Source organism: Tinamus guttatus, unplaced genomic scaffold, assembly GCF_059628265.1.
Source record: "Tinamus guttatus ecotype Peru unplaced genomic scaffold, ASM5962826v1 Tinamus_guttatus_pri_ptg000371l, whole genome shotgun sequence".
NCBI classification, from domain to species: domain Eukaryota; kingdom Metazoa; phylum Chordata; class Aves; order Tinamiformes; family Tinamidae; genus Tinamus; species Tinamus guttatus.
The window spans coordinates 315,143-328,159 of record NW_028288905.1 but is presented as its reverse complement, the minus strand read 5'-3'; the positions used below and the strand labels follow the sequence as shown (position 1 = coordinate 328,159).

Sequence of the window (13,017 nt, the reverse complement as noted above, 5' to 3'; positions counted from 1 at the left end):
TGAAGCCTGAGACTTGGCCTCTGTGCAAAGAAGTCCAATAGTGGCAAATCTTCTAGCTTAAAAAAATGGAGGTTCAGTGTCTTCATCCTGGCTGCAACCTCTTCATCCCTTATTTAGACTTAAAGTCTAGATCGTTTGATGGCTAGTGATGTCTCCTCGGGGTGCTGAGCTGTGCCTCGCAGGCTTGAACATGCCCTCGTTATCTGCTTCCCCATCCATGTCTTAATTAGAGCTGCCTCCTCTCCAGGAGCGGGTCTGCAGAGCTGAGAAGCAGCCAGGAGCCAGCTGCAAACTCCCCGCGGGAACAAACTGCCTGGCACATCTCTCCGAAAGCCGTCGCCAGGACGAGAGGTGGATGAGGTGGAGGGTGAACACTCGTGTTCTCAGCACCCCAAGGAGGTCGGTTCCCGGCACCGCAGGGCATGGGTGAGCGCCTCCTCCTCTCCTCCTGAGGGAGCGGGCGCTGCTCGGGCTGGCCGGAGCGTGGGCAGGAGTGCGGGCAGCGGCTCCCCGGAGCTCGCCTGGGGACTGGGAGCACCGGTGGGAAAGCAGAGCCAGGCTGTGGGTTCCTGTCAGCCAGCTCCTCGGCTGCGGTTTTAGGTGCCTCCGTCGCTGTGAATCACCAGGCAACAACCTGTGCCGCAAGCTCAGGCCTTCCCCAGGGGCAGTTAGCGAGGCTGCAGCGCGCCTGGTCCCGCTCCCGCACCAGAGCCGCTGGGCCGCGGAGCGGGAAGGGGCCTTGCTGGATGCGGAGCCATCATTTGGAGCACCATGGTCTCAAATTCTCTTTTGCTGTGCAATTAATGTGGAAATTCCTGGGATCTTTGCCCAGCAGGGATTTGGGGGGAATTACAATAGTAAGGAAGTGCTGGCAAAAGCACGGTGGAAAAGCTCTACTTTCACTTGGGGTTGTTATCCCCAACCCCCGAGCTCCCTGCCAACAGCTCCCCCCACCGCCCTCCAAAGAATTAGAGTTTTGCTGTCCATAAACAAAAGCACCTTGGCAACAGACTGCATAATGCTAATTATTATTACTAGAAATAAAAGACAAGCAGCAGCAGTAGGGATATAATTTTGCTTAAATTCATCTATTCTTTCTTTCCCTGGGAAATGCCATTTAAGTGCCTGTTTGTTTTACACAGAGACATCTCCAGTGCCAAATAAGTCTGCGCTTCTTTCTCCAAAATACCCTTGTGCTGTTAGCAGGGCCACAGCCCAGCTTATAAAATGAAATACTTGAAAGTAATTTGATTTTTCTTTTTCCTGTTTACTAAGGAACAAGCTTCAACTACAGTAACTGCTGATTTTTAATAAGTCTGGAATAACACAGCTTCAACTGCTAGTAATTGCAAACAAGAACAAGGAACCTTGTTAATTTATAAATGTGTCGGGGATTGTGTGTGTGTATATCATAGAATCATAGAATGCTTAAGGTTGGAAGGGACCTCTAGAGGTCATCTAGTCCAACCCCCTGCACACGCAGGGTCACCCAGAGCACGTGGCACAGGACTGCGTCCAAGCGGGTTTTGAAGATCTCCAGAGAAGGAGACTCCACAACCTCTCTGGGCAGCCTGTTCCAGGGCTCTGTCACCCTCACTGTTAAGAAATTTTTCCTTAAGTTCCTGTGGAACTTTTGGTGTTTCAGTTTGTGGCCATTACCTCTAGTTCTGTCGGTGGCCACCAGTGAAAAGAGGCCAGCACCATCCTCCTCACTGCCTCCCTTGAGATACTTATAGACACTGATCAGGTCCCCTCTCAGTCTTCTCTTCTCCAGGCTGAACAGGCCCAGCTCCCTCAGCCTCTCCTCATAGGGCAGATGTTCCAGGCCCCTGATCATCCTTGTAGCCCTGCACTGGACTCTCTCCAGCAGCTCCACATCCCTCTTGTACTGTGGAGCCCAGAACTGGACACAGTACTCCAGATGTGGCCTCACCAGGGCTGAGTAGAGAGGCAGGATCACCTCCCTCGACCTGCTGGAGACGCTCTTCTTAACACATGCCTATATATATATATATAATATATAAAAATATGAAAGAACGAATGTTTCTTAAGATGGTCCTAGTTGACTGCAGATGAGCAGAGTCTGAAACTTGCCTTTAAACAGCAGCTGGTTTTCAGCAAGCCTCTCAGCTCTCTCCCTTTCTTTCCTTCACTCCTGAAGAACCTCAGCGGTGCCATCGGATCACCCCGGTGCCGCCTGGCAGCGGGAGGATTTCCCTGGTGCCTCTGGAAATGCAGGGCCTGTATGTTTTTGGAATTGGGTTTATATGGGACTTGGTCTGCAGGTTTTGTTATAGCAATCTTGCCTGTTGAGCTTTCACTTGACAACTTTCAAGCTAAAAACAAACATCTTTCTTTAACTAATATGTTGACAGGTTAACATGTCACCCAGGCAGGATATAAAAGCTGACAAAATTGAGTTATGTTGTGTAAATATTTAATGCATAAAGGGCTAAAGACGAGTGGATATGCAGCCAGAAAAGTAATCTTTTTTTTAAAGGACCTCGCTGTAATTAATTTTTGATATAGGAGTAGCCCGAGAGGCATAAACAGGATTCACAAAAGGCTGAATAAATAGTGTGTTTTGGAGACTGATGCAGTTTTTTCCCCCCACCAGGCCTCTGCTTTGGCTCCCTCATGCCCTTCGTCCTCCTGAAGAGAAGCTTTTGGAGCCCTTTTGGAGCCTTCCGGGTGGGCAAAGAGAGCCCAGCAGAAGTGACGCTCGCCCAGCCCAGTGCTGTTCCCTGCAGTCCAGCTAATCCTGTGCAGCTTCCATTTAGCTTCTAATTAGCTGTCACCTAAGGGGGCTGCAATTTCTAAGGCCCCGCTCCTAAACACGGAGACATTTTTGGTGCAGTCGAACAACTTGCTGTAAAGTAAGGAAGGTCTGGATTCCCTTAACCTCAGCAGTAGTGATGCTGTTAGGAAGTGTTTTCAGTGCTGTTTTCCGTACAAGAGGGACGTGGTGCTTCTAGATAGGGTTCAGCGGAGAGCCATGAAGATGATTAAGGGACTGGAGCAGCTACTGTATGAGGAAAGACTAAGCGAGCTGGGCCTGTTTAGCCTGGAAAAGAGAAGACTGAGAGGAGATCTGATCAACAGGTTCAAGTACCTGAGGGGTGATTGTAGGGAGGATGGGGCCAAACTCTTGGTGGTGGCCAGTGACAGGACAAGGGGTAATGGGTGTAAGTTGAAACACAGGAAGTTCCATCTCCATATGAGGAAGAACTTCTTCCTGTGAGGGTGGCAGAGCCCTGGAACAGGCTGCCCAGAGAGGTTGTGGAGTCTCCTCCTTTGGAGATATTCAAAACCTACCTAGATTCCACCCTGTGCCACATGCTCTAGGTGTCCCTGCTGGAGCAGGGGGGTTGGACTAGATGATCTCTAGAGGTCCCTTCAAACCTCTACCATTCTGTGATTCTGTGAAGTGCCTTGAAAAGAGGGAGGGAAAAATCCCTGTCGGGGGGCTTTGGATTTATTAGGACAACAGCTACCTGGAGCAGAACCTCAGAGAAGGGGTGGCCGAAATGGGGCTGGGGTAGAAGCACAACCGATTAACAGGGTGAGCTGGAAGGTTGAACGAGCCTCGTGAGGCATTGGGCTGCACTGGACCTTGCAAGTGAATATACAGCAAAGCCAGGAGGAAAGAAGGCTGTGGGGCCAAGGGGCAGGTAAAAGGGCTCTAGCACATAGCTGCTTACACTAATTGTATTTTATTTATTTTTTAAAAAGGAAGTTTCAGCACTAATTCTGAGTTCCCAAACGCCAAGTAAGGGATTGATTTATTCTGCAAACTTGGCACCAAGAGACCCTCCTCAACCACACTCATCCCCAGCTAACGCAGCAGTGACTGCTTCTTGCCAGTCACATGCAGCACATGAGGAGCTCGAAGGACAGGCTCGTTTAGCGAAACCAGCACATTCCTACCCAGGAGTGTGCAGAAAGCTCTCCCCGCCTCCCCAAACCTCCTCTGGGCCCTGCATAAATATAGAAGTAGGGAATGAAAACCCAATGAGCTACATTTTTGATAGAGACCAAATTAATACCATTCCCAACTAGATACTGAATTATTTAGCAGTAAGGAGGAAAAAGGATATTACCCTACAGTACAAAGTTGCTAGTGTTATTCCTATAGGCAGTTTTTATCTTGATCAACTGTAATAAAAAAAAAGGTATTATAACTCATCAATAATTCAAAACATGCAAAGCTAATTTGTCAATACATTTTGACATATTTTTAGCCAAGTACAATCAGAGTGAGTGAATTAATCTTTTGTCTGCCACTTCAGTAAATTAAAATATTCCAGAATTAATAGCCTTAGCAGGAGCTGGTTTGATAGAATCAAAATTTATTAGAGCCTTTTTCATCCAGCCTAAAATGTTCACACAGGTAAACAATCCTGAACAAGAAATTACTTGGTTGGGGTTGTTCCTGGCTGTGTAGCTCTGTTTCCCTACGAAGACAAAGGGTTTTAGGATGGGGACGTAGCCAGCTCTCTGCTAAGCCAGTGGCACCCACTTCATGGGTATTTCTGTGAACTTTTAAAAGCCCTGCAGGAGCCTGAAACGTGCATTAATGTGCATTATAGGACAGTGCTAGAATAATGCGGGACAGCTGGGGAAGTTGAAGAAATGATCAGTCAGAAGTCAAATGCAGTTCTGAACTACTGAAGTAAGTTTATTAGAATTAAGTTTGACCAAAGTAGTTTTAATCCCCAAGTTTTGTTTACAAAAGTCTTAACAGTTCCTCTGCTAATAAAAGAACCAAGACGACATTGTGTTAGTGCACAGAAAGCAACACTATCCTACAATAGTAAAAATAATGCAGAACTGATGTGAAAATGAGCTTTTGAATAATTCAAAGCAATCATTAGTCTTACAAGCAGAGACTTCTTGAGTATTCAAGTTGTGAGCTGGTTTACTCCCTCTTGCTCAAGGCTGAAATTTCCTCCATTCCCCAAAGACAGGCAGAAACTCCTCCCTCCCTCCTTTCTTTTTTAAAGTTTTTGACATTTACGTCTAATTTTTATGCCTGATGAGCTAGGAAATTTCCACCTCTCAGCTCGCGGCTTCCACATTCTGCGGTTTCCTCGGTTTGCAGCTTGTCAGGAGGAAATGGCCTCTCCACGTAAGCGCAGTCCTGCCGATCTCCCTCCCTGCCTGCCCTCCCGCTGAGCTGCTCCTCACGTATCTTAATCCCTGCCCGAGCTTTGCTTCGCCTCCAGCTTGCAGCTCCCATCGGTTTCTCATTACCAGCTACTTCCCAATGTGTAACAGCACAGGAACTCCCATCTTAAGACTAGTGTCCAAAGAAAACAAAGGAGCTGCAAGGGACTCGTAACCAGATACTGCCCTTTTGTGCGGTGCCGATTTCTTACTCGCCCTCAGAGACTGAAATTTGCCTTCAACAGGAGTTTAAACGGCCATGGAGCTGCATTGAAGATGCAATTAGGCGAAAACTACTTTTCCTTTCATCCCAAATACTTTGTTTGTTTGTTTACATAGATGAACTGATTTATTGGGGCAGGGAAGGAGTCTTTTGGCAAAGTCAGTAGCTGTTTAACTGAAAAACTATGTGAAAATTCAGCAAAAGATTCATTCTCTTCTATTATGACAAAGGTATCTATGGTTTTAAATTATGAGCTTCTTGTTGTCTTAGGGATACCAAGCCTTCGTAACACATTAAGTATCCTCAAACGTTTATTAAATTCCATCACCTCCACCACTCAAGGTAACATTACAGAAATGGTGGCAGTTCCTAGAACAACTGAGGAGAGAGAAACAAACATGAGCAGCAGAGGGCTTTGCTTTGGAAAAGGTGCATTACAGATAATAAACCCCTGGTGTCACAGAGCAGTAACTCTTCAGAAACACATTTTTTCAGTACTAAATGTGGGGAGGCTGTGGGGAAGCTCTATTAAAAGGGTAATAAAACTGCAATCACTGAGCAAGCAACATATGCTAGTTAGTTGTTAACTGCTCCTCTCCATTTATCAACCCAAACTTAAGTCTTTAATTGCATTCCCAAACCCTCATTATTGTACCTGGCCTTCCTACACCCCATCGTTTTCCTTGCAGACAATTATTCACCTAGACATCAGTAATATTCTGTTGACTCTCCAGTTACCCCGTTCCACTTGAACTGATTGCCCCTGATCCTAAGCTTTAGCTGCATTATTAGGCCCACCACTCGCAGCCCTGCCACACAGCCTCAACTCCCCCTCCCAGGTGCTTATCACACTGCTCCGGGGAAGGCACCACGCAGGTTCCAGCCACACAACCCGGGAACATCCTTCACCCGGAGGTGGGTTCCCAAATTCCAAAGGGGACAGGCAGAAACAGCATCCTGCTGGATAGCAGCGAATGAAGCAGCTACAGTAGCTACTTTCTCAACTTTGTTCTCAGAAACACAGGAAGATGCCACAATGGTGGGTCAGAGATGGCCTGAGAAGCATTACTTATGTGCATGTGTATATATATATATTTTGTAATTTAGCTATTAAATGCTGCATTTTAGATGTTTTTTCTAGTGTTTTATCTCTGAAGATCTACAAGCCAGTTTACCAGTTTCCTGGAAAAGAAATCCAACAATTAGAAAAATCTAGGTACGAGAGTAATGTGAAACTTAACACTTGGATAGGTCTTTCCAACATTAGATGTGTTTTATCTCCCTGTCATCTCCTCTTCACCAACACTGAATATCCTTTGTTTGCTCAATGTATCATACCACAATTGTTACCTGGAACCGATATTATCCAATTTAACAGACATCTTTAAGGAAGAAAGCACCACAAAAGTGAAATTACTTAAAGCTTAAATGCAGTTAAAAAGATTAATCTGCAGCCAAGTTTCACTCTGCTTTTTGAAAACCACTAATCTGCAATTTTTCCCAGTTTCTGAGCACACTTAAGGCATAGTTATCCTTCTGTATCCCGCACTGACTACTCAAGATTTTTTATGAGGTTAGCACTAATCCAAAGAACACACAGACGTAGCATTGAACTTTGTTTTAATGGTCTCAAATTCTGTGACAGATTTTTGGTCAAGTTTCCATTTTAAAAAATTTATCGAATTTTTTTAAAGACTAATAACTTAAACTGCCACGAAACAAATGGTCCACAAACATTCCTTTCCTTCTGAAGCTTTTACGATGCATTGTAATCATTAACCAGTCTTTTACTATTAAACTTAAATGGCCAATTGAGACAAACAGTTCTGAGACCGTTCTTCCACCACTGATTAAGACTGAGGTGGCAGCTGATGTACAGAATTTTCATTTAGCCTTCTGGGCCTTCTGGGCAGACTTTGTGACCTTGCCAGCTCCGCCAGCCTTCTTGTCAACTGCCTTGATGACACCAACAGCGACCGTCTGTCTCATGTCACGCACGGCAAAACGACCTGGAAACAAAAAAATGTTTTTTAACTGGAAACAAAAAAAAATGCTTTTAAACTTTTGCCTAGTGTCACATTCCCTGAGTGTTATCTGCGCAGCTCCCTGGTGTAAGGGAGCACAAACTCCTGCAGAACTGTTAACCTGCCGAAGGGTCTAGGCATTACCCATCCTATTTAAGATTTGGTCTGATTTCTAAGTTTCTATGAATTAGCATCTTTCAAACCCTGTTCTGTAAAATGCAGAACAGGGTGCTTTCCCGTCCTAGAAATCCAAGAGTGAATTCTCTTTAAGTCAGTATTTGACACGCTAGTGGATCCCTTACCCAGAGGAGGATAATCGGAGAAGCTCTCAACACACATAGGTTTGCCAGGGATCATATCAACGATGGCAGCATCTCCAGATTTCAGGAATTTCGGGCCATCCTCCAGCTTCTTGCCAGAACGACGATCAATCTTCTCTTTGAGCTCAGCAAACTTGCAAGCAATGTGAGCAGTATGGCAATCCAGCACAGGGGCGTAGCCAGCGCTGATTTGGCCAGGGTGGTTCAGGATAATAACCTAGAGAAAATCAGGAAAAGCTCCAGTTAACCTGAGGTACTTTGGAAAGCTCTTCCATGGACTTGCTCAAAGCACATGCCTCAACAAACAGGCCCCTGTCACTTCTCAGCTAAGTCTACTGTAAGGAGGAGAAGATGCTCCTCTTTCACAGTCCAAAGCTACGTTTCAAGCCTTCTCAAACAGCTGCCGGGGTTACCTGTGCAGTGAAGCCAGCGGCTTCCATCGGAGGATCATTCTTGCTGTCACCAGCAACGTTACCACGGCGAACATCTTTCACAGACACGTTCTTAACGTTGAAACCAACGTTATCCCCAGGCAGAGCTTCGCTCAGGGCTTCGTGGTGCATCTCAACAGATTTCACTTCAGTTGTAACATTCACAGGGGCAAACGTCACCACCATGCCTGGCTTCAGAACACCAGTTTCCACACGGCCAACTGGCACGGTACCAATGCCTGTAAGAGAGACGTGACTTTGGTCATTCGGCTCAGTGAATGAGCACCCCCGCAGAAATAAGAGAACACTTCAGACCGATCTCTACACTTCCCGCAGCCTTCAGGCAAACAAATCCCTTTGTCCCATCTATTCTGCGCTGCTTTCTTGCTGGCAGCACAACACAAGAATACACACCGCCAATTTTGTAGACGTCTTGAAGAGGCAGACGCAGAGGTTTGTCAGTTGGACGAGTTGGGGGCAGGATGCAGTCCAAAGCTTCAAGGAGGGTGGTTCCGCTGGCATTGCCATCCTTCCGGGTAACCTTCCATCCCTTGAACCAGGGCATCTGCAACAAAACGGGCACAAATTACCCCTGGGCTTCAATAGCACAACACTAAGATAGACCAAGCGGCTTATTTTAGTATTGTCTCACATGAGTACTACAGAACTGTAATTTGTCAAGCAGTGCAACTTGATTTCAACCTACAAAGTGAAATCTACCTTTCAATCTACAAAGCGCATTTAAGCTTATCAGAATACGTGCTTGCTTTACCCTTGCACAAACTAGTAAGATTACAAAGAAATTAAGTTCCTAATATCGATGAAACCTACGTTAGAGCTGGGCTCCAACATGTTGTCTCCATTCCAACCAGAAATTGGCACAAAAGCTACAGTGTCTGGGTTGTAGCCGATTTTCTTGATGTAAGTGCTGACTTCCTTGACAATTTCCTCGTATCTCTTCTGGCTGTAGGGTGGCTCGGTGGAATCCATCTTGTTAACACCAACGATGAGCTGTTTTACACCCAGTGTGTAGGCCAGAAGGGCGTGCTCACGGGTCTGCCCGTTCTTGGAAATACCAGCCTCAAACTCACCAACACCAGCAGCAACGATCAGGACAGCACAGTCAGCCTTTGAAAAGCAAGAAGGGGAAAAGAAAGATTCTCATTAATATACACTTGTTAGAAACTTACATATATGTTAACATACTTAAAAAAAAACTTCTCCTCCACTCCTAAAATCCCTAGTTCTACGCACATACCTGAGAAGTTCCAGTAATCATGTTCTTAATGAAGTCTCTGTGTCCAGGAGCGTCAATGATGGTGACATAGTACTTGCTTGTTTCGAATTTCCACAGGGAAATATCAATAGTAATACCACGCTCACGTTCAGCTTTCAGCTTGTCCAAGACCCAGGCATATTTAAAGGAACCTTTGCCCATCTACAAACAAAGAAAATAAGAATCAGTACTTTTTATACTTTAGCCTAGTTCAGAAAAAAAAAATCATTAAGTTGACAGTGAGTAAAGGGCAAAAATCTAAAAATAATTGTAACCTATGCTGAAGGAAGTTGTTGCTTGCAGAACTCTGGCCTAGGTTCATCTGGCACCACTAGTGACAGATGCCAATTTGTTTTCTGTTATTTAACCTGTTGACACTTTAGCCCTCTTGACAGCTTGTTAGCGGTACTAACACATTACAAGTAAAACCCTGTTAAGCTAAGCTCCCCTATCAAGTGTCCTCCAGAAATTTTGCTTTTCCTAGTAATGCAATCCCTGCCACGATTATCATTTGAACTGCTTCTTGTACAAAATTTAGTATTTTTTTACTTTGTAAAATATGTTTTTAAGACCTACCCTCCAAAATTACAGAGAAATACCAAAAAAAATTTAAGACAAGTTATCAGTCTACAAACTATAGTCCTGAAATCCAGGTGCACTTGGATACCTTTTCATTTTATCCCCAACTAAATGTACAGAAAAACTCAAAGTGCTGGGAGCTCCACCCCAATCCCAATCCCAGACTACCATTATCATACACGTGTTGCTTTGGCCTGCCTTTCCGCTCCCCTCACTTCGCCATTAACTCTACCACCCTATGCCAAAAGGGAAGGATTTGTGCTTAGCCAACTTGACGGTTCAGGCTCAGCAACTACAAATACTACCACTTCTCCTACTATGGGCACCATTCCAACCCAATTGCCTCCTTGTGACCGCAGAACAGTCAATCTGCAGTTTTTCAGCTTAAGTCTTATAACCGAGTCTCTTTCCCAAGCCACACTGCCTTGGAACTCTGCAGGCTGCCCGAGGCTCACCAACCTCAGCAGCTTCCTTCTCGAACTTCTCAATGGTCCTCTTGTCGATGCCACCGCACTTGTAGATGAGGTGGCCGGTGGTGGTGGACTTGCCGGAGTCGACATGGCCGATGACGACGATGTTGATGTGGGTCTTCTCCTTTCCCATGGCGGATGGCTAGCGAAGTTCTTTCTTTCCGGCAAACGAGGAGCGACACCTGGAAGCCGCCAAGGGCGCGAGCAAAGGCGGGACTGAGCAGGGCGCGGAGCAGCGGCCGCGCGGGCGGAAGGGGGCACTAGACCGCGATGGCGGCCGCGTGCGCCCCGGGATGGCGGCCGCGGCTCCGCCCCGCCCCGCTCGGCCGCGCGGGGAGGGGGCAGCCGGGGGCCGCGCGGCGCTCCCGCCGCGTCGCCCCGTCCCATCCCGTCCCTCCCCCCGCGAGGCTGCGGGGCTCCGCGGGGCTCCGCGCGGCTCCGCGGGCCGCGGCGGGCGCGGGGCGGGGCCGCGCGCTCCTTTGTGTGAGTCACCGCCACCCCCCGCGTCCTCCATTTTGTGGAGCGCGCGGCGCGCAGGAAGAGCGGGCCGCCATGTTTTTTTTTTTCTCTTACCTCCCTGCCCCCAGCCGGCGCCCCCCGCCCCGGCCGCGCTCCCGCCGCGGCCCCCGCCGCCCGCCCCGCGGCCCCCGCGCCGCCCCCCGGCCGCGCCCGCCGCCCCGGCCCGCGCGGGCTCCGCCGCGGCCGTTGCCGCCTCGCACCTCGAGCGCCGCCCGCCGGGGCCCACGCGGCCCAGGCGCCGCCGCCCGCCCGCCCGCCCCGAGGGCGCCCCCCGGCCTCGCACCGCGGCCGCCGCTCCGCGCTGCGCGGCGGCCCTGCCGGCCCCCGCGTCCCCCGCCGGGCCGGCCTGCGCCGCGGGCCGCGCCTCACCTGCAAGACGGCCGCGAACCCGGAGCGAAAAAGACCGACGGCGTGAGCGGCGCCCCTTATATCGGCTGCGCGGGGGGCGGCGCCGCCGCCACGTCACCGCTCCCAGCGGCCCCCGCCCCGCCCGGCCCCGGCGCCGCGCGCGGGCCAAGGGCGCGGCCCGGCAGCGCCGCCGCCGCCGCCGCCTCCCCCCGGCCCCGGCCCCGGCCCGCGGGGCGCTCCCCGCCGCGAGCGGCGGGCGCGGGGACAGGGGGCGCCGTGGGGGCCGAGCCCCCTTCCTGCCGCGAACTACGTGTGCGGCGCCGGCACGTGGGGAAAGAAAGAAAAGGCGGAAAGGGGCAGGGAGCCCAGCGCCAGCACAGGCCGAGGGAGGAGCAGAGGCTCTGGAGCAGGCCCAGGCCGCTCCGCGGGGGGCTCACCGGAGAGGGGGGTGAGAAAGGTCGTTTGCACCCGCGCGGTTCCTGAACTCACCTGAACGCGCCCAGACGTGGGGCAGGCGCTGGGCTGCGAGCGGCCCTCGAGCTCAGGGTAGTGCAGGGTGCCCAGGAACAGGTGGGAGAGCAGGAGGGCAGGGCACCGCCGTACGTGGGAACAGGAACCTGCATCACGGGGCTTCTTAGAAAGATTGCCCTTTTTTTGGTGGGGGGACACGATGTAGCACCTGTCACCATGTGGCTAGGGTAAGGCTTTTGCCCAGCATGTCAGTCAGGACGCATACAGACCCAAAGCGAGGACAGATTGAAATAGAAAGGCACGTGCACATTCAACATACACAACTTCACTACAAGAAACTGCAGTTGCACCAAGTGCTCTCACACCATTTTTTTCACGTATCAAAATTCATTAACGGGAGAGCCACTGAAGGGCCTGATGCCCCGAGCAGCTCCTCACGATTCTAACGGATGGAGTTGTCTTCTGGTTCACTCACTCCGAAACGATGCAAGAAAACCCACTACATACTCGCATCTCATCTCTATTAAACAGAGATTAAATAAAAGAGACAATCATTTTCCCCTGTGTTCCTTTAAAAAGATGGTGCCCGTGAAGAAAAAAAGAAAAATAATCCCGCACCTTCCCCACAACTCCCCTCCCCCCGCCAAAAAAACAAAACTAAACCAAAACAAAAATCCACCTTATGCATCAAAACTCTCCCTAAGTTTCCCAACTTGAAATAGACCCAGCATCAAATTCACCACAGGGGAGTAAGTTTAACATATCATGGAGTGCTCCAGAAGTGAAACGTGTCCATAATGTCTGGTATTTTTCCATATCCACAGCAAAAAGAAATCAAAGTGCTTTTTTTTTTCCCCTTTAAGTTGCTATGTGTTAGCTTGTTGGGTCTAGAAAAGACTTTTTACACACACAGCACCTCAGCTTCACTGAGTAAAAGCCTGTAGAAAAGTTGTGATATTGTTAAACTAATTTTTTGGGAAAAGAATAAAGTTCTTTCTATTGATCTTGATTGTTTTTAGCAGGAAGTGGGGGTAGGAGCTAGTTCAGCTTTCTTCAGAAATAACATTTAGGTGCAATAATGGAAGTAGTGAAGAAGTTTTATATGAATACTCAGTAACAGAAGGGGGAAGGGAAATAAATCACTTTTTTGAAACTTTTTTTTAAAAAAATTAAAAAGATACTTATAAAGT

General features: G+C 48.7%; 1 protein-coding gene across 1 annotated transcript; it reads right to left on the bottom strand.

Annotated features, from left to right (window-relative positions):
* Positions 1-6,992: 6,992 nt before the first annotated feature.
* EEF1A1 (eukaryotic translation elongation factor 1 alpha 1) lies at positions 6,993-10,704 on the bottom strand. Its single transcript, XM_010212026.2, has 7 exons — positions 10,479-10,704; positions 9,423-9,602; positions 8,996-9,292; positions 8,579-8,729; positions 8,147-8,403; positions 7,716-7,950; positions 6,993-7,398 (listed from the first exon to the last, which is right to left on the bottom strand). Exons 1-7 carry the CDS (start codon positions 10,620-10,622, stop codon positions 7,274-7,276), a joined length of 1,389 nt encoding a protein of 462 aa, XP_010210328.1. The 5' UTR covers positions 10,623-10,704; the 3' UTR covers positions 6,993-7,273.
* Positions 10,705-13,017: the final 2,313 nt, after the last annotated feature.

Excerpts from the sequence above, each read along its gene's own strand:
- EEF1A1 (XM_010212026.2), bottom strand. The coding sequence starts at position 10,622 with ATGGGAAAGGAGAAGACCCACATCAACATCGTCGTCATCGGCCATGTC. Across the intron at positions 8,730-8,995 it reads TGTTGGAGCCCAGCTCTAAC|ATGCCCTGGTTCAAGGGATG; the intron begins GTAGGTTTCATC and ends GTTTTGTTGCAG. Across the intron at positions 7,951-8,146 it reads CCGCTGGCTTCACTGCACAG|GTTATTATCCTGAACCACCC; the intron begins GTAACCCCGGCA and ends GATTTTCTCTAG.